Genomic DNA, 19414 nt, shown 5'->3' on the forward strand with positions numbered 1-19414 from the left:
GGGATTGTTGCTTTGCGTTATTTCCAATTAGCGAGAATTACTTGGAGCTCGGTTATGGGCAGTCCAAACATTCGTTTTCCTTCCCTCCACATGCGCACCGCTTGTTAAAGTGGATGAATAAATTCCCAGTAATATCAACCCCCTCCTCCTCCACCTCTTCTTCTTCTTCTCCCCCTCATTACCACCTACACACCACCGCCATCGCATCCTCTCTGCTGTTCTTGGCTCTATCGCCAGCCTGCCCTCCCCTCACCCCCCGTCTCTCTCAATCGCCCTGTATGACACAAGCAGATCGATGAATACCCATAGAGCAACGCGTGAGCAACGGGTGGGCCAAGCGTTTATTCAGCGGCAGCCAACCAATGGCAGGGCGTGCAATTAATGGCCAGGCAGCCTGCCCCAGCTTGTTTTCCTTATCTCTCTCCACTGCTCTCCCGCTGCAGGTGACAATCCAGAGCTCCTCTGCCCTCCTGAGGATTCAGTGAGCCAGGCGGATCTGTGCGCCCGACCATGGCCTTCCCATCAACCCCTTCCGCGTTATGGAGTGTCAGCCTATTGACGGCACTATTCGCAGCTGCGGTTCACAGCAACATAATATATGGTAAGCACCTCTCTCTCTCTCTCCCTCTTTATCCACCAACAGCCTCCTATTCTCTATATCTGGCTGTCCGTCCCCGGGGCCCCTGACCTCCCCGACCCTCTCTTTCTGTCTCCGGTGGTGCCCCTTATCTGTTGACTTGAGTTTTTTTTCGTTGTTTCCTGTACTATGACAAGGGAATCAGACAGCCGTTAATAAGCACATGGGACACTACCACCTCCCCCGGACCCCAGTGGAATTTCTGCCGTTGTTTTTGAGGAATGTGTGTGACTTGCACGTGGGTGCAGGACTACACACACACACACACACACACACACACACACACACACACACACACACACACACACACATGCGTACTACAGGTCCTTGCTGGAGTAGCTCACTTGCCCCCTGGCTTCCTCCTCTCTTCTCGCTCAGTGACATCTTCGGTCACTTGTGTGGAAGTACAAAAGCAGGCACACACTCACTCACGCGCTAGAGTTCTTCTTTTCATGTTGACCTGCTCATCATCTGATGCTGCGCTTGGACTAAATCTGTTTCACAGGTTCATGCAACCTGGAGATGAGCAGTAATCTTGTGCTCTCAAATAGCAACACGGGAGTGTGCACACTTAACACACACACTCTTAACACACAGAGACACATGGCACTCGTCATGGCTGAAACTCAACATTTGATGAGCTGGGTGCGGCTTGAAAGCGGATGGTAAGAGAGGATTTGATGAGAGAAGCACTTTGTAATGATATCATCCCTGCTGTGAGCACCGTGAACAGGAATACACTGTCCAATGTGCTTTTCCAATTACATAACACTCAAGTGTCTGGCTGCCGGTAATACAGCCTTTAGAGGGCAAATCGTGCCGATGGAAAAGAAGCGCATCACGGTTGTCCCTGAATCCATTGAAAATTGATTGACTCAGGTGGAATCCTGCTGGCATGTTCTCAGTACAGTGAGGTTTTATTTGCGCAGAGTGTTTGGCAAAGAACTTTTAAGACGATACAGCAGGCAGGAAGGCTGCTAATAGATGTTACCTGATTTGCATTTGCAGTATACATTTTCAGAAGCCCCTTGCATTCGCTTGTGCGCTCCCACACAATTTGTCAAATCTGAATGCACGGTGCATGCACATGCATGGACACATGCACAGCGTACACGTGTATGCGCCCAGATATGCGAGCTCACGCACCGCATTTACTGTGCTTCCACTTCGTTTATCCACTCAGCTGTTTTTTTTTACTTTCTGTTGAATTATGCATACTTGTGTTTCTGCAAGTTAGTATATGAAATGTGGGGAAGTCAGCGTGAGCTCGCAGTGGTCAGTGCAGTAAAAAGTGAGAAACGATCGGGCTGTGCCAAGAAGCCGGGATGAGGTCACTGCTAAGCAAATGCAAATGGTGGGCCTGCCGAGGCCCCTGAAAGCTGTGAAGAGGAGAAAAGCACAAACAATCTCCAGATTGGGGCGCTGATGATGAAATATCAATCTCTCGTCGACCCCGGCCGTGTAGCTCGTCATTGAAACCCAGGCGGCGGGTCGTTATTTGGGTCCGAAAGCGATTTTGGCTCGCATTCAGACCCGCGTCACATTTGATTAAGGTGTGCTAGCAGGAGGCCCGACCATGCATGACCAATTCCTGCTTTGGTTTCACCTAAGAGCTGTTTTACATTATCATGTCAGTCTAGGAAAGTAATTAAGCCCGGGACGTCTGACAGTGTTTCGGGGATGAGAAAACACGTCAAAGTGTGCAATTGAGAGTAAAAGGGAAGCAGTGCTGACTTGAGTTTTGGTGCGCATGTTGTAAAACATTACGTTGTGGTCTTTTTGTCAGACATTTTTCCAATCAAGGCATAATTAAATACTAATATTAAATACACTGAAACAAAATAACATTTCTGCAGTGAAATCCATCAGAATTCAAATTACAGTTATTGTGCTACTTAGCAACATTAATAAGAATAAGAAGGGAGACTTTTCAGGCTCTTCACTGTCTTCCAGACGTGTGAGTAATGTGGCAAACGGTGGTGACTCGGTGTGCAATGTGGTGAGCTGCAGAGTCCATCGCTCTCATCTGCTCCGGTTCGTCTGAATGGCTGTTAAGTAGAAGATGAAGTAGGGCGGGGTGGGTAGTCAGATAATGCCGTCATAATGGAGATCTCCATGCTAAGAGGCCCTGGAACAGAAGGGTCTACTTAGCATAAATAATTCAATGTTATGTATCACAGAGGAAAAACGATTAGCTCAGCAAATCAATGCAGGAGCAGATGAGCAATCAGAGAGCAGGACTGACCGTCACTGCTGTACTCAGAGTACATGCTGAATGAAAAGCATGCAGGCTGTTTGTCCCCTGTCATCGTTCAAAGAGGGAAAGAGAGAAAAAGAGCTCCGCCCATGAGTTATGGGATTGATTATCATACAGCAACCCACAGGCTACATGCCGGGATGCTTAAATTCCCACCCAATCCTAGACTCCCAGCTCTCCTACTTCCACTGACCCATCTTCATTTGATGTGTGTCAAAGTCAGGGAAAAGGACTGCCCTAACTCTGTCTTTTTTCCTCTGCATTTATCTGTGACCAGGCTTCCTTAGAGCGAGTGAACGAATCGGGGAGACACTAATTGCGCGCCATTTGACATATCCATTTCCACAGCTGGATGTGCAGCCATGCGCTGCGGATGGAAAGTGCCTCTCAGAAGGGCACAGATTAGGCATGCATTTGGCCGGCTGTGCCCTGGTTCTGTTCTGCTGACCCAGTTACCTCGGGGGGGGGGGGCTGCTGTGGTGTGTGGCGGGTCCGTCGGCTTGAGCGCTTTTAGCAGACAGGGTGAAGGGCAGCGCTCGCTGTGGCCTCCCATCAGCCACCTGGCCCTCAACTCCACTGCAGCCTGATCCCAGACCCCCAGGAAAATCGTTGCATTGTTGACGAGAAAACACGCCTAATAGTTTATTTACCTCAGCGACTTCTGCTGGTCGGAACGAGTGAGCGCGGTGCTTCCAGCTGAGGCCAATAATGAATGAGGATTACTGGATGGGAGCAGCGTGGACCAATCGTTAGTGCGGTAAGATTTACAGGCGGGAGGGCTCCGCATGCGTTTGCCTCTGCCAGCGGTTCACTTTATCCTGCCACAAAATGGGCTCCTTTCCCCCCTGGACCAGCTCTTTCTCGCTGGCTCCATGCCCACTTCCTGTGTGTGCTGCTGTTGTTTACTGTTGACTTCCTGTGTGCCAAGATGGGAGAACACTTGGCTAATACACAGTACGGCTAACACACAATGGCAGTAGGCGGTTTGGATTGGAGGCCTCTGCCTGTTAACAAGGCTGACTGATAAGCGGTGACTCATTAACAAGCCGAGGTACACAGAGCCTCGGGGAATTACCGCCTAGCCACTGTGACATTAATAAGAGGCCTAAGCTATTTTTCCATTTGGCTCCACTGGCACCGGGCTAAACCAGTGGTTTTCAATCTCGACCCTGGCTATTTACTGGCTCCAGTGCTTTTCCATTTGTTTCAGCCACCGGTTACCTCGTCTGATTGGAGTGTGGCAGATCAGTATTGTCAATGTGGGGGTTGCACTTAATGACATCCGCTGCTTCAATGGAAAACAGACCGACTCATTAGTTTTCTGCCGATTCATTCAGAAACATCTGGGGAGGAGCCCAATTAATTATTCTCATGTTTATTACTAAGCAATGTGTTTGTTTTTTTTAAAGGAAAAAGACAGAATTCATATCCTATGCTTTTCAATCAATGAGGCTGATGATGATTGTGACACTATATAGATCCAATTAGGCGTCAAATTCCTCAGTGCAATATGTAGAAGCAACTGTCTTACATTTTAAATCCAACGCCACATGACTTCCATTGTCTTGCGTGTTTATTCTTCTCTGATCCTTTAAGTGTTTTGTCGTCCAGATCAGTTTTGTGATTATAAATCAGATCCTGATTGGCTGGCATTAGTTTGCAACAGATTCACATCTGGCAGAAAACCAATTATTTCTCCTGTTCATCATGCCGATTAATTAAGGCGCTGTGGCTGATTGATTAAACTCCCAGCAAAGATCCGACCATGAGCACCAGAGCCCCGGGGAGGATTTGCATCACACATTATGCACATTGCTGTGTCTTCATGTTATCTTCATATAGCTCCTCAGACACGCCGAAACATTACACATGCGTAAGCAACAAGCAGCGAGAGCTCACAGCTCAACAAGGCACAAGTGTTGATAAGTAATTTGTGGCTAAATTAAGCCGAATTAAAATGCAGTGGCTCGCCGGTATCATCGGATCTTAAAGGCATCAAGAGCGCCCAAACAAGACTCCCATTAGACCTCATCAATCTGAGGCAGATCTCATCCACCCTGGCCCACTCAGGCAAAGTGAGATTACGCCAAAACAGATCAATCTCACCTGCTGGCATCATAATAACAGCAAATGTCATTTAGAAACCGCAAGACAAGAAGTGCTCTTGAGATTTCTGCAAAGCGGCAAAACACACTCAGCTTCCTCTCAGGTGCTCTTGGAAGACGCGTCGCTCTGCGGCAACCGAGAGTCGTTAGAATTAGGGGTTCGAGCCTTTGCGGAGCTGTCGTCTATAAACCATCACTTCACAAAGACACCGGCGATTAAACAAACCCAACCACAATAACAAAGACCCGCCTCGGAATAAATTAATTTGCTTCATTTTTACAACAACAAGAGCCCTTATTATCACACTCCGTGCTCAACTGGATTTTCCTTTGATCAGGTCCCACGCTCTCACCAATCCCGACTCTGCCCCCCCCCCTCCCCTCCCCCCTTTTCTCCCATTACCTGCCGGAATTCTCCAACTGGTGTTTTAATTGATTGCTGCAGGGGGGTGGAAATCACCCATCATGTCATTGACGCACGGCTGGTCAGACCGAGGGCTTCCTGGAAAGGTGAATCTGTTTGTTGAAGCACATCACTGCGCTGCGTGAACCTCCCGACTATGATGGGGTGCCGGAAGACGCGAGTGCGTGGCCGTAAAGCGCAGCATTTATATTGATTGAGTCTGAGTGCTGAGGGTTCCCCCTGAGCGCAGGAGCTCCACCAATGAGAGAGCAGAGGTCTACTCTTGTTTATTGCCTGTTTTTGATGATGCCATCACTTCGGGTTGGTGGTAGGGAGTAGGTCTGGGGGGGGGGGGGTGAGGTGGGGGAGGGGATCTTATCGCTGATACCACAGCCATAAAGCCTTTTTAATTCACCTGCGTGCTCTCGTGGGAATTCTCCCGATCTGGTTTCTGCTGAGGATGTCGATGTCCATTCAGTGGATGCTGAGTCTTATCAAGCCTCTAACATAGTACTGTCACATATACTACCAGCGTTGCTGGAAAAGGTATTGTGAATATAACCTCCCATGGAAGTAATTCCCACTAGTATGAATCTTTGCAAAACGTCTGTGTTTACGTTTTATTGCATTCTTACTCCGAATACTTCTGAACATGCTGTTTTGCTGAACGCACGCGGCCTCTGTGTCAGCAAACCTGACACACGCTGCCATGTCACTCCCCCAACCCTCGCTACAATATAACTATAAATGGCTGTTTTGGGGAAATAATTTGTGATGCACTTCCCTGTTTTAGCGCTGCATTGGCCACAGTCGGAGGCAGAGTCTGGCACTTCTGCTTTACCAGCTCATCTAATGTCAAAGTGAATCAGCAGCCAGACGGACAGACCGAGTCCTCGAGGCCTAGTCCTGTCTTGGCACATGCAGCGAAGATTTTGAAAGCATCGACCGACTGATTAACAGTGAGGACGATTTAAACTGACTGCTTTGCAGCGTATCGAATCGGATACAAAGTTATTCTAAAAGTAGATTATTGTACTGAGGCAGTTTTGAATCTTGTTTCCTACACATAGCATATCTTTATTGTTACAGTTGGGAGTTTATTGTGTACTGCGATATGGTTTTAGCACTGATGTTTAGATGTTATTATTTAAGTTTTTGCATTGTAACACAGCCACTGCTCACTGGAGTTCATTTATGGATCCACGGCACTGCTGCACTCCTAATGCCTCCCAATCCCACTGAACCACACTGCTTAAATAGCTGATAGCTGCCATATACATCTGCGACTAAAAGGCAGTCTTTATTATGTCCTCTGAGTTTATACACTACCTGGCGTTTGGTGCATGTGTTTCATCATCATTTATGGCGGCATTGTAATTGGATCAAATTCGTCATGCACCACATGCAAAGGTGGGGAAGTAGTTTTGGAGGTTGCACTGTCAACATAACAAGCATGACGGGTGTAGGATCATTAGACCTGATGCTGTATGGCCTGGGTTTACTTTTCATCGAAGCGAAAAAGGTCGTCTTTTATGAGTCTTTCCTGGAAGGCAACAAAAATGATGACGTGTGGGTTTTTTGCTGCAGTTTTGCAAGTACTGTAAATGCTACGGAAGAGGCGAAGAGGCGAGAACTGGTGAAAATGGAGTGTGGTATACTGTAGGTGTCTTTGGAGAAGCTGAGCGGACGGCAAACTTTGGAGGGAGTTTAGACTTTTCTGCACCGTTTGCAAGATGTGAATACAAACCGCGTGGACGGTAGTTACTCCTGGCTGAGGCTTCATCTTCCTTTTAGGCGGTATAAAGATCGTAATGTGCATTTATCCGCTGTATTAGAAGTGGTTTCCACACAGACATCACATTTTAATGTACATATATTTTCTATCTGATATATTTTAATTAATCTGCTAAAAGGCGTAAATGAGGTCAGACTGCTAAATGTTTAAACAGACAGTGGAGTAAATAGCTCGTTATCTCTCTTCCACTCAACCCTCGCGTCTCGTTTGACATTTTTTTTTCCAGAGCTTTTGTGTGTTTGGTTGATTATGTTCCTCCATCACTGCCAAAGTACAGATGGGTACTCATCTAACACAATCAATATCTCCATTGTTTGAACATCTTCACCTTGGACCTGCTGAATACAGGGATTGTTACCTACTGTAGGTCTGCTTTTCCCAACTCTTCTTTTCTGAAATGGAGGAATTTAATTCCAACAAAGTAGTTTATTGATGAACACAAGAAGAAGCTTCGAGGCTTCTTTCAAGTACACCTTTTCCAGTGAGAATTGCATATATATGTACATATATATATATATATATATATGTACGGCCTTCCTTTTAAACATTTAAAAAGGTCAGGCAATCGATCAAGCAGTCAATCACTGTGATTGAAGTTGAGGCTTCAAACTCGCACACCGCCCGGTGGACAGGTGCAGCCTTGCCTTTTATTCTGCGTCTGGCCCTTGACACTGATCAGGGTATGATGAGCACATGATGAGTGGCTGTGGCTTCTGACGACGAGGCCATCGGCGCGCGGTGTAACCCAGCGCTGCTGCGCCGGTTGAAGACAAAGGCACCAAATAGGCATCTCTAATCTCCCTGCTGAATGAATCCGAAACAAAGAGAGGAGGAACGCAGACATAGAGGCTTGGACACACATAGGATAAGCTGATTACCAGGGAAAGGAGGGAGGGCGAGGGAGACAGAGGGAGAACGACAGAGGCGCGCACGTGAACACGAGAAATCCATACAGTAAGAGGCATGCGGGCCCAGAAGGAGAGGAGAGGGGTAGTCAGGGGAAAAATAAAGCGAGCACACACTAATGATGGGGTGCACAGACCGGAGAGAGAGGATGAAAAGACACAGTGCAGGGAGCGAGGGAGGGGGGAAAAACACACAAGAGAAAAAAGGTGACCGTTTAGAAGGGACGAGCTGTGGCGCTCTACATAGAGCATGCAATAGGAAAATTAATGGAATGCCTATTTGCCTGTGATATCCTCCGAAGGCACGCGACATAATCAAAAACGGGACATTATGCAAATGTCAGGCAGCTACGGCAATATAATCGCTACCTGAGTGATATCACCTGCTCAGCTCACTAGTCGCTATATATACAAACGGAATTACAGCCAATCCAGGTGTACGGGCTAAATATACAGCTAATTAAAATTAATGAGATTTACTTAGAAAAGAATATGCTCCTTCCCTAAGCTGCTTATCCCTGCATGAAAATCTACTACACACACACACACACACACACACACACACACACACACACACACACACAGACACACACACACACACACACACACACACTTACTTCTACCTTTGTGTGAGCTCTCAAAATACACTCACCTCGTTGTGATTCAGTCTCCTTCACTTCACTTTCTCACATCCTGCTAGACAGACTATTAAGAATCCTTGGTACACACACACACACACACACACACACACACACACACACACACACACACACACACACACACGATCAGTCTATCTGTCTGTTTTTCAGCCAGCTTCCCTCTCAAGCAGACTTAAGCATGCTGCTTGTTCAATGAACACACAAGTTCTTAACTGTGTGCACAACCCCCCCCCCCCCCCCCCCCCCCCCACACACACACACACACACATGCATGCATATAATAGATGATCATCCCCTGGGATTCTCAGAGATGCGCACTCACACAAATGTGTAAACATGATAACACACTCACAGAAACAATCTAAGAAAAAAAAAACACATGTACATATTTATGCATGAAGACACTTACACACAATCGTATTCAAATAGAGCTTTGAAGGCCTTCTAGTCTTTACTTAAACACAAATACCCCTGTGAGCCAAGCTGTAGACTGCCAGGCGAAAACATTATGTGTGTGTGTTTGTGTGTGTCCGCCTAGCTATCCGTGTGTACGCAAAACCATGTGTGTTTAGCAGGCCAGCCAATGCGTTCATATATTCCCCTCTCAGCGTACCACTTCTGTATATACTCAGTGTATTCGATATGCAACATTTTGCAAACTGCTTACAGACATATTTTTTTCCTCCTCCATAAGGTGGTGTCCAACCAGCGACGCTTCGTTTCCTAGCGAGCAAAGTGCTGAGTAATTAAACAGCTCTTCAAGGCCTCTCTGTTGAAGGAGTGGGGGGGGGGGGGGGGGGGGGGGGGATTAATCACACACTTTATTAACAGACTTAGGTTTCGGTGGAACGCTGCTTTCTCCACCTCACCACTTGGCACCCAACCAACTTCTGTCTCATCCGACCCCGCGTAAATCCTAACTAGCACGTACAGTATAGCCTACGCGAACACACACACACACACACACACACACACACACACACACACACACACACACACACACACACTCCTCATTTCCAACCCACCCGTCTTGTTCTATCTCCATTTCTCTCCTTCTGTCGCTGCTTCATTTCTCAGCCTGGTGAGTACTTGAATGTCATTATGACTTTTGTTATCAAAAGCAAGCAGCGGGGATGGATTGAGGAGTGCATGCCAGACCTCCCGTTTTTCGGTGTTTGTTTTACACGCTGAGAGTGCCGCAGCATGTCGAGTGCTATTTTGTTTGTTGCTGCTTCTCTTCAACAAATGGACAGGCCTCTTTTTTTTAAAGGACAGATTTATTGACACGGCTCCTGCTGCGAGGCTCGACCGGCCCACGTGGTCTAGTTTCTGAATGGAACCCCCCCCCCCCTACCCCCCTCTCTCCGTAGAGTTACAGTTCAATCGCTCTCCCTCGGCCTGCGTGTCAATGAAGATGACTCCATATCTACCGGCAAATTCGTCCCATTCGCGTAATGCATCGACAGACGGCACCAGTGAACGATATAATTGAGTTAATGAGCTACATGCCCTTATCTGCTGTTCATTCATACAGGAAGCCCGAGGCGTGACGACTATCAGCCTCTTACACAGGCTACTGTATGTTTGATGAGTCCCTTGAAGGGAGAATTTGATAATGCAGTCGAACCTCCTCAAGGCAAACTGTTTTGATGTGTGAAGCAAAGAAAAAGGAGTTTATCCCCTGCGTTTCTGTTTTTTTTCCTTCTTGTTCCTTATTCTACAATGAATATTTAAATATTATTGTGATTTATTTATCGCGGCTCAGTGTTCGGCTTCACTGAGCTATTTTCAGGTTGACATCTTCACTGGCAGGAGGGAGGGGAGGCGTATAGACTCGTACACGGGTGGTGTCACGCTTGACTTTGTGACAGCGCATCGGCGGCGTGCCTGGGAGAGCGTCTTTTTGTTGTTGTTTGAAGGGCTCTGTGACATTTTCTGGTTATTCCCCCACGGGGGCTGAGAGAAGCAGCGCTGGCCTGGTTTCATCAACCTCCCGGTACAATTCACCGAGGTTCTGTTCGAAAAGGACGAAGAGGGAAAAGGACGGGTCATTTACGTCATAGGGTCAGTTGCCGGTGGCAAGATGACTACATGCTGTCATTTCTTCGCATTATTGTGTGTTACGCTTCGGCGGAGAAAACATGAAAACCATGACAACCTGGTGTGACCTGACCACCCCAATGTGCAGGAGGAAATCCTATTTTAAGAATTCAATGGAAAAGGTCGACAGATAGGCATTGCAGAATCTTAAGATATCAATAAATCGGAAAATTTGTTTTGGAATATTTATTTCGCTTAACGCTGAAATTTGCAATCTAGGACATTTGCCGAAGAGAGATTTCATGGGTTGGAGGCAGGTCAAGTATTTGGGTCAAAGATTGTCAGACCAAGTCTCAAGTCAAGTTTCAAGTCCCTGAGGGCAAGTCAAAGTCGAGCCGCACATCTTCATAAGCAAGTTGACAATGAAGACCCAAGTCTGAAGTCTGACCGTCAACACAACACTTTCTTTTATTAGAGTTGTGCTTCTATGGACTTCTATACGATCAGACTTCTTTGAGCAACCAGAGGAGTCGCCCCCTGCTGGCTGTTAGAAAGAATGTAATTTTAAGGCACTTTCACGTTGGCTTCTTTTTTCAAACCCGCAGGTTTGCTCAAGTCTTAAAGTCGCACATCAATGTCGCACGTTTGAGCCCCACTGTAACCATGCGTCCTGTGAATGTGTCCATAGCCGAGGCGCTAGACTCCACTAGCTGCTCCGTCATTGCGTCATTGTCCTTGGCTCCGTTTTAGAGCATCAGTTAAATGGCCGACATGTTAAGATGTGCAGTAATTCCATGTTCAAAAATCCAATCATTTTTACTGGCATTTTCAGATTAACTCCAGCCCGCATGTCATAAATTGACTGGCACATATTCCCCTGAACAATAGAAGTCTGTCACAGCTTATGTAGACACAGCTACCAGTGGTTATAGGGGGACATGCTACCGTTGTGAAGGAGTGACAACAGAAGGCAGGAGGAGGCGATGTCGGTCTCTCGCTGAATTGTCACTCTGCCTCTTTCAATTTGGTTCATCCTCGATAAACTGCTGCTATCAAATTTCCTGTCAGCGTTGAATCACTTAAGTCCCTCCAATCAACTGATGCTGCGCTGGTCAAAATGAAAACTGAAAGCTTCACCTGAATCAAACTTGACTTTTTTTCAGTTTCAATGAAGAAATACCTGATAAAGGAGCATTCATCGGTGTGACACTGTCAAACATTTATATCAGCAATAGCATTGTATGCAGGGTCACACAGGAATAGCCAGCAGAACCCGTTTAGCTAGTCATAAATACCATTTAATATTCTCATTAGCTCCTCTCTGAATATACAAACACATGCTGAGATGTGCAAACAATCACACAAATATCCGATTAACAAAGCTACAGTGGCTCATGTACTCTATTTGAAAAGCACCTCTCTGTAGGGAGGAGAAAGAAAAAAAACACCATGCTTTTATTTGACAAACATCATGCGCATTATTCTTTCTCCTTTGAAAACACTCTGAAATAGGACCTTTTTAAAGCTCCTCTTGGATAATACTGTAGTAAGATAAATATTAATAATTCACAGTGCCAGACGTGATAGACAGTACGATAAAATAACTATTTATACAGCAGTTTCAAAGTGAAGTCACAAAACCTCTTCACTGTCAGAAAAGTAAATCCATTAAAAACTAGAAATGGAACGGTGATGCAACACCTGCCATTTGTCGGATGATTTGTCCCAAAGCGCCGCATACTCTTTTTTTTTGAGCGCTGGCGGCCCGAGGGGGAATCCCTAACCACGACAGTGTTTGTGCACAGATCTACCCACAGAGAGAGAGAGACAGGGATGCAGCAGATTTCATGCAATACATGAGTCGTTGAGGCCAGTAGAGGACGTCGGTCTTTTGGGTCTTTGCTTACCGAAATGACAGTAGTTCCTATCCAGAAGGGGAATATCCCAAGTTCACTGTTTCACCTGTCATCTCAGAGCCTTCAGCGCAGTTTCAAACATCTTCACAGTCAAATAGTAAGTTTCCTTTGGTTAACAGACAAGCACAATTGACATCTATATAATCTTTTATTTATCTTACACTCCTACTCTTGGTGTGATGGAGAACTTCGTTTACCGGCTCTCAAGTTATGACACACGGAATAATGTCTACCTAAAAGTATGTCCAAGGTAACTGGGCTGGATGTTTGTCTTCTGAGATGTTCCACCTGTCATCTGTAAAAGCCTTCAGGTCAGAGTTTGAAACAGGAAGTTAACCTTTCATTTACAGTACCATCATCTGTATGAATAAGAGTTGCCATAGACAGTGATTTCTCAAAATTCGTGTCCGTAACGTTTTTTTTCCTGACCTTAAAAGCCCGCACTTCATACTTGATGTGATAAAGAACTCAATTTACAAGGATAGGTTTTGTATTTGAGCTTTTGTACGACATATAGACGTTCACAGAAATCTGCTTTTCATGATTGAACAAGACTGAGAGGCAACCTTTTTGATAAAGTGCCATTTTGGACAGTTTCTTGTTAATCATTGTGCCGTATCAACATCAGGGTTAGCAATTATGAAACCACATCCCAATTTTAATGATTTTATTCCATCCTTATAGGCAACAAACATAGCAACATTTCCAAAAATACAAAAACATTTTTCTCCCATAATCAGGACATGGTCGTTATAGATGAGAGCACTATACAAGAAGGTTGCACTTCAACATTTCCAAGCTAAATGCTAACACCAGCATGCTAACATGCTCATGTTTAGCAGGTAAAATGTTTACCGCGTTCACCATTTGAGATTAACGCGTTAGCGTGCTAATATTTGCTGGTATTTGATCACAAACCAAAGAATTAGACAAAATTGAAAGTTCAAACCTGATGATGGCACCTTCGGGGGAACATGAACGTTGGTACCAGATTTCAGTTGTTGAGATATTTCAGTCTGGAACAACAGATTACCGCCCTAAATTAAAACTCAAGTAAATAAGAACCTTATTCTAGAAATGCCAGTGAATCTGAAGGACCAGCAATGCAAATACAATGATCATAAAACAAAGACCACTAATATTTGCGCTCATCACAGCAACATGTCGGCGTCGTCCTCCTTTCTCACTTCCTCCCTCAGAGTGTCAATCCCGCGCCCAAGCCAACAGACAGTTGACAAATTACCATTTGGAGCGGAACCCGGCTTCAAACGCGATTGGGCTGGATTTGAGTCTGCTCTCCCGGCTTTGGATTTGAATAGAATAGAGTCTGTCCTCTTCTTCTTCTTTTTTTTTTGCCTTCAGAGAGCAAGATTAGATAGAGGAAGGGATGGGAAGAGACACAAAGAGAAGGAGAGAAGCCGAGTCACAGGAGACAGAGGAGAAAAAGGAATACAGAGCAAGAGAGAGCATCCACGGGTCTTTAAAATGGCAAAAGCCTTAAAATAAATCTAAATTTAAGGCCTTGAAAAGGGTGAAAATGTGTGAAACGTCCGTATTAGAGGTCTTAATTTTCCACCACTCTATACGTTTCTTTGTCCTGCGTTTCTCTTCTTAGTTTATTTCAGACAGAGCGGGCCAGGGTTAGCAGTACAATAGGCGGTGTAATGTTTTATTCATAATTTCTGCTTTAGTAAACGAAATTGGACTTCATGTTCCTTAACAAATAATTTCATGTTACCCTTTTTTGGTACACCGGCCATTTATAATTTCCGAATTTTTATTAGCTGTTCTGAATCACAAATAAGTTGTGTTTGGCAGCTTTATAGTGTTCTCTTTGTCGCATTGTAAGATCCGTAAACTCTCGCCACATTTTGACAATAAAGTAATTACCGAGAACAAATGACACTATTACCAGAAAAGATTGTCAGCCTCCAAGGACCGCTGTGCTGCAGCGTCCCATCAAGTCAGACTTTGCAGTAAATCTACAGGATTGCTATCAACACAAAGAGATGATGATACACATTCATGTGTTATTGATCCGGATTTTTAGCTACATGTACGTTTTGGTTTGTCTGTTGTAATTTATTACGTTTATAATGTAGGCACACCACATCTATTCCCACCTGTCGGTCCTGTGGGAGGAATCCCTCCTCTTCTCCTGAGATTTATTTTAATTTTTTCCACCGTTGAGAGTTTTTCCGTATCCGCTGCGAGGGTTCAAGGACACAGCGAGCTGTACAGCAAAGCCCCCCGAGGCAAAGTTGTGATTCGTGATATTGGGCTGTACAAACAAAACTAACTTGGCTACATATTGATTTATTAATCTCATAGCGTTTACTTTTCAAATACCTACCTCACATTCTATAACTCTGTACATTGTCCATTCCACATTGCCTTGACATACTATTTATTTGTTACGACAGCGTGTGGCTGGTGTTGTTTTCACCTTGTGAAGTCTGTGTGTGTGCGTGTCGTCGCGGCACAATGATGTCCCGGGGACACCGACTATCGGATTCTATCACAGAAGTGGTTCTTAGTGCTTTGTCAGGTGTTTATGGTTCAGTCTGTCTGTGAGCAGATGGCGTCACAGCCGTGCACGATGCAGCCCTGAAACTTTACAAGTGTGGAGCTGAGATCAAAATGAGAGTGGTTCGAGTAAGAGTGCGGAAGTAGGGAAGGTAGAACGTTGGGAAGGGGTCATTGACCCCCCGCCCCCCTGGTCTGATTTAGCGTAGTGTCTGGTGTGATCCCATCGGTGAATCTTTTATTTCTATTTTTGATTCATTTAGATTTGATTTCACGTTGTCTGTCTTTTACTTTTCAACGTGCATATGCTATCTGACGTTCTTCTATTTCCAACAACTGCGTCCCAACTCTGTCCCCTTTCTTGTTATTGTTCAGATACACTTTTTTTTTTACCCCTAATTGGTCCCATCTTCAAAAGTGACATTTAAGTGCTTTTTTCTCTCCGAGCTTTGTATCTGTAAATTTACTCATTTGGTCGATGCTTTTGTCCAAAGCAACGTACAAATGAGGTACAAGCCAAGCAACAGTACATCTAAGAGAAGCCTTTAAGAATAAGTACCGCAACGCTCAGTTCAATGTTCCACCTGATACCAGTGCACGAAGTAACACATGAATGCAGGTTTAAAAGATTTAAGATTTAAAACCTTTCAATTTGTTTTACATTTGTTTTATTTGTTGACACTGAGACGGCAATTTCAGGTCCGCAACGCGTTGTTGCGACGGTCATTTGTCTTCATTTGTCTTCATTTGTCTACATTTTTATTTCCTACATGAGTGATCGACTAATCAGAACATAAGTGATGGATTAATAAAGATGAAAACAAAGGTTAGTTGCAGCCCTACATGTGTCACATTTAGAATAAACACAACAACATTTCATTTCACCCCCCCCCCCCCCCCCCCCGAGTGGCAGCAGGAGATTCATTTGCTCGTTAGCGAGACTCATTAGCCAGAAAGTGGCTTGACGTCGTGATCTCCGGTAATGTCGGTACTGTGATGTCAGTAATCTTTGCACTCCTCCGACCTGCTTTCCTGCCGGATGAGTCGCTGGTCGGCTCACTTCCTCTGGACATCTCGCATTGGTGTTCGTTTCTTGCACTTGTGGTTTGATTAATGTGCAGTTTGCCAAGAACATTTCCGGCCGCTGACATCTTGTTGGTTAATTAGGACAAATGTGGAGGGGTGTCAATACTGGGGCGCTCGTCTTTGCCGAATCAAATGAAGTATCTTGTGTTTTGGGCTGATGAGATGTGCACTCTTACATTCAAATATTGCCTCTCACTTAAAAAAAGAAAATCCTAAGTTATTCTTTCTGAAACCTGCAGAGAGCCTGCAGAGGTAGAGACAGAGAGACTGCTGTTGCGACTTGAGGTCTGGGTTATTTCAGGATGGTTGTCTAGCAGTGTAATGTGGTTTGGCCCTTGTGTGTCTCGTCAGGAGGAGATATATGGCTGAATTTGCCTTGAGTGGCCTGCTGGTTTCTGAATGCACGCGCTCTGGTTTTTCTGCTGTCTGATTGCTATTTCAAGACTTTTCTCCCATTTTTCTTCCTCATTTTCTCCTCCGTGTCACCCTTTGTCTTATCTTCCCTGCTTCTGCTTCTGCTTCTGATTGTGTCCTCCTTTCTCCTCCCTTAATTTCCCTCCCTTTCCCTTTGTGTTTGTTTTCCTCCTCTTTCCTTTCTCTCACAATTTCTTTTGTTTTTGGCCTCTCTGTTTCCTCTTTTTTTTTGCTATCTTTGTCTTTTTGAAGCTCTCGTCCCTCCTTTCTTTTCCCACTTTCTTTTTCTTTCCCTCCTCTCTTTGTTTCTTCTTTTCTTCCCTAACCCCTTGGTATTATCTTTTTCTTCCTTGCTTTCTTCCCTTCTTCCAGTCCCACTTCCTCCTTTCAACTCTTCCTTTCTTTCCTTTTTTTGCTCAGTGACGTTATTTATTTCTCTTTTTCTTTCTGTCTGCCTTCTCTTCTTATATATCTTTATTCCTTATATATTCTATATTTATTTCTCATCCCCTCTCATCACTTTTAAGTCCCTTTCTCTGTTTTCCTCTCATCGTCTTTTTCCCTCTCTGCTTTCCTGTCCTCCCCTTTTCTCTTCGTCTTCTTTATCCACATCTCTCTCCCATCCTGCTTCCTTCGCTGCTCTCTGTTTCTGTGCTTGCTGTTTTAGCATACTCTGCAGGGAGCGCTCCTGCGATGCCAATTATATTGACTGAAGAAAAGGAGAAAGAGAAAGGGGCGGAGGGAGGGTTGGAAGGCCTGTGCGTGAGTGCACAAAAACGCACAACTACACACATTCATGCCGACGGAGGGAACGAATAAGACGGGATGGAGGCTCGAGAGTACAGGAGAAGGAGGAAGGAGAAGAGGAGAAGGAGAGGAAGAGGGGGATGATGAAATAGGGCGAGAGCTGGGAGGAAGAGGACAGAGAAGAATTGGAGGAGAGCGAATCTGTCTGTGAGTGTAATAGTCTCCCGCTGTCGAACCCGAGGGAATTCACCGACTGCAGAGGGGAAGAGAGGTGGAGAGGCATAGATGGAGAGAGACAGAGTGAGGGGGAGAGAGAGGGAACGGGGGGGAGGAGATGTGGGGTGCGATCACAGCAGAGAAGCAGATAGAGAGATACACAGAGGGAGAGAGAGACCGAGAGAGGCGAAACAGAGGCAGACGTGCAGGAAAAGAACAATGACTTCAGTCCTTTTCTCTCGGAGCTCAGCTTGTAGCGCTCCACTCCAGGCAAATGTGGCTTGTGACATTAAATAAGATTCAGCGTCATGACTGAGTGTATGAATGGAGAGCACAAGTATATCATAGTAATGTGCTGCTGCACAGCGGCTCAGCCCGGAGAACTACTTGTAGCCTGTCGGTGCGCTGGATGTTTACACTGTATGCACTTAGGAATATTGTCACTCGTGTGTGAAAAGGGTCCGAACGCCCCCAAAAAAAACACCCGAGCTGACGAGCCGTGCAGATAGTCATCAGTACAGTGGAGGTGAATGGGATTTCATTTTTGGTTCTCACAGCTTTGAAAAATACTTTAAAATAAAATCTACAGGAGTGTGTCTTTCTAGAATAGTGTCCCCATTACTCTGGATAATCCACAGACCTCATTGTGAACAGTTCTCAATAGAACTACTTTACTCCAAAGAAGTTCCATTCACTTCAGTAGAACCGAGGTGGCAGCAGAAATCTCACAGATTGATGCGTCAAAACTGGACAAATAAATCCACAAACCATCAGCATGGTGAGATAACACGAGCGCTAAGTGAGAAAACATGTCTTTTGTGTGAACTGATCCTTTCACTAGCGCTGCGATAGCTGTGGAAGGGTTTCGTGCTCGTTTCTCAACTTTTGCAAAATTAGATGTAATCGTTGCAAACCTGTTTGGGGAACACAATCTGTTCTTTCGGCAGGTGCCCCCGAAACAACATATATGTTAACAGTCGGAGGACAAATGGTGTCAGTCTGCTGACAGGGGCGTCAGATCACATTTATTCGGTGGGAGCTTGTTGCTACATTTCGCTGCTGTAACACCTGTCGTGCGTTTATAGAAAATGACAGTAAGCACATAGTGTATACTAATGAGTGACAAATTAAATTTGTGCAGAAACCTGTTTCCATACAGAGTACGCAGGCTGACTGAATGTGTTGATGAGTGTGAAAATGATGTGAATCATATGCTATGGCCTTTGCTGTCACCAGTTTCTAAAATTGATGTGTGTATACATATATATATACATATATATGTATAGTTATGCAGAGACGGCGCTTGGCAACCGTTATCGTTAAAACGCCAAATGAGGGAATTTCTTTTAGAAGAATGGCGTTCAGAAGCAGAGAGAATCTATGACGGTGAGCGCTGAAGCTGAAGGTAGGACGAGTCGTTTTATGTTGTTCCCAGCCCCCCCCCCCCCCCCCCATCAGTTTATAAATACTTAGCAAGAGATGATGCACAGCGAGCCGGTCATTATGGCGAAATGAGTCTTGAAGGGGTCTTGAATCACCCCGAAGGGGTTCGCCTCGCAATAATGACCTACTGGCTGTACATTATCCCGCTTATTACACGGCTACTTACTAAAGATATCAATAATATGACACAAATTATTGACTCTAAAATAAAATAAATAAGATAGTCCGGAGATAAGAACTTTTCATAGCAGCGGTCTGCTGTGGA

At 45.2% G+C, this 19414-nt stretch overlaps 1 protein-coding gene across 1 annotated transcript in view; it reads left to right on the forward strand.

Moving 5' to 3' along the window:
• Positions 1 to 19414, forward strand: part of cadm3 (cell adhesion molecule 3) — an 80800-nt gene that overhangs the window by 1406 nt on the left and 59980 nt on the right. The window contains exon 2 of the mRNA XM_079172703.1: positions 444 to 601. Coding sequence (XP_079028829.1) covers positions 511 to 601 — 91 coding nt within the window. The 5' untranslated portion in view covers positions 444 to 510. The remainder of the gene's footprint in view (positions 1 to 443; positions 602 to 19414) is intronic.

This window comes from Pholis gunnellus (genome assembly GCF_910591455.1).
Source record: "Pholis gunnellus genome assembly, chromosome: 14".
NCBI classification, from domain to species: domain Eukaryota; kingdom Metazoa; phylum Chordata; class Actinopteri; order Perciformes; family Pholidae; genus Pholis; species Pholis gunnellus.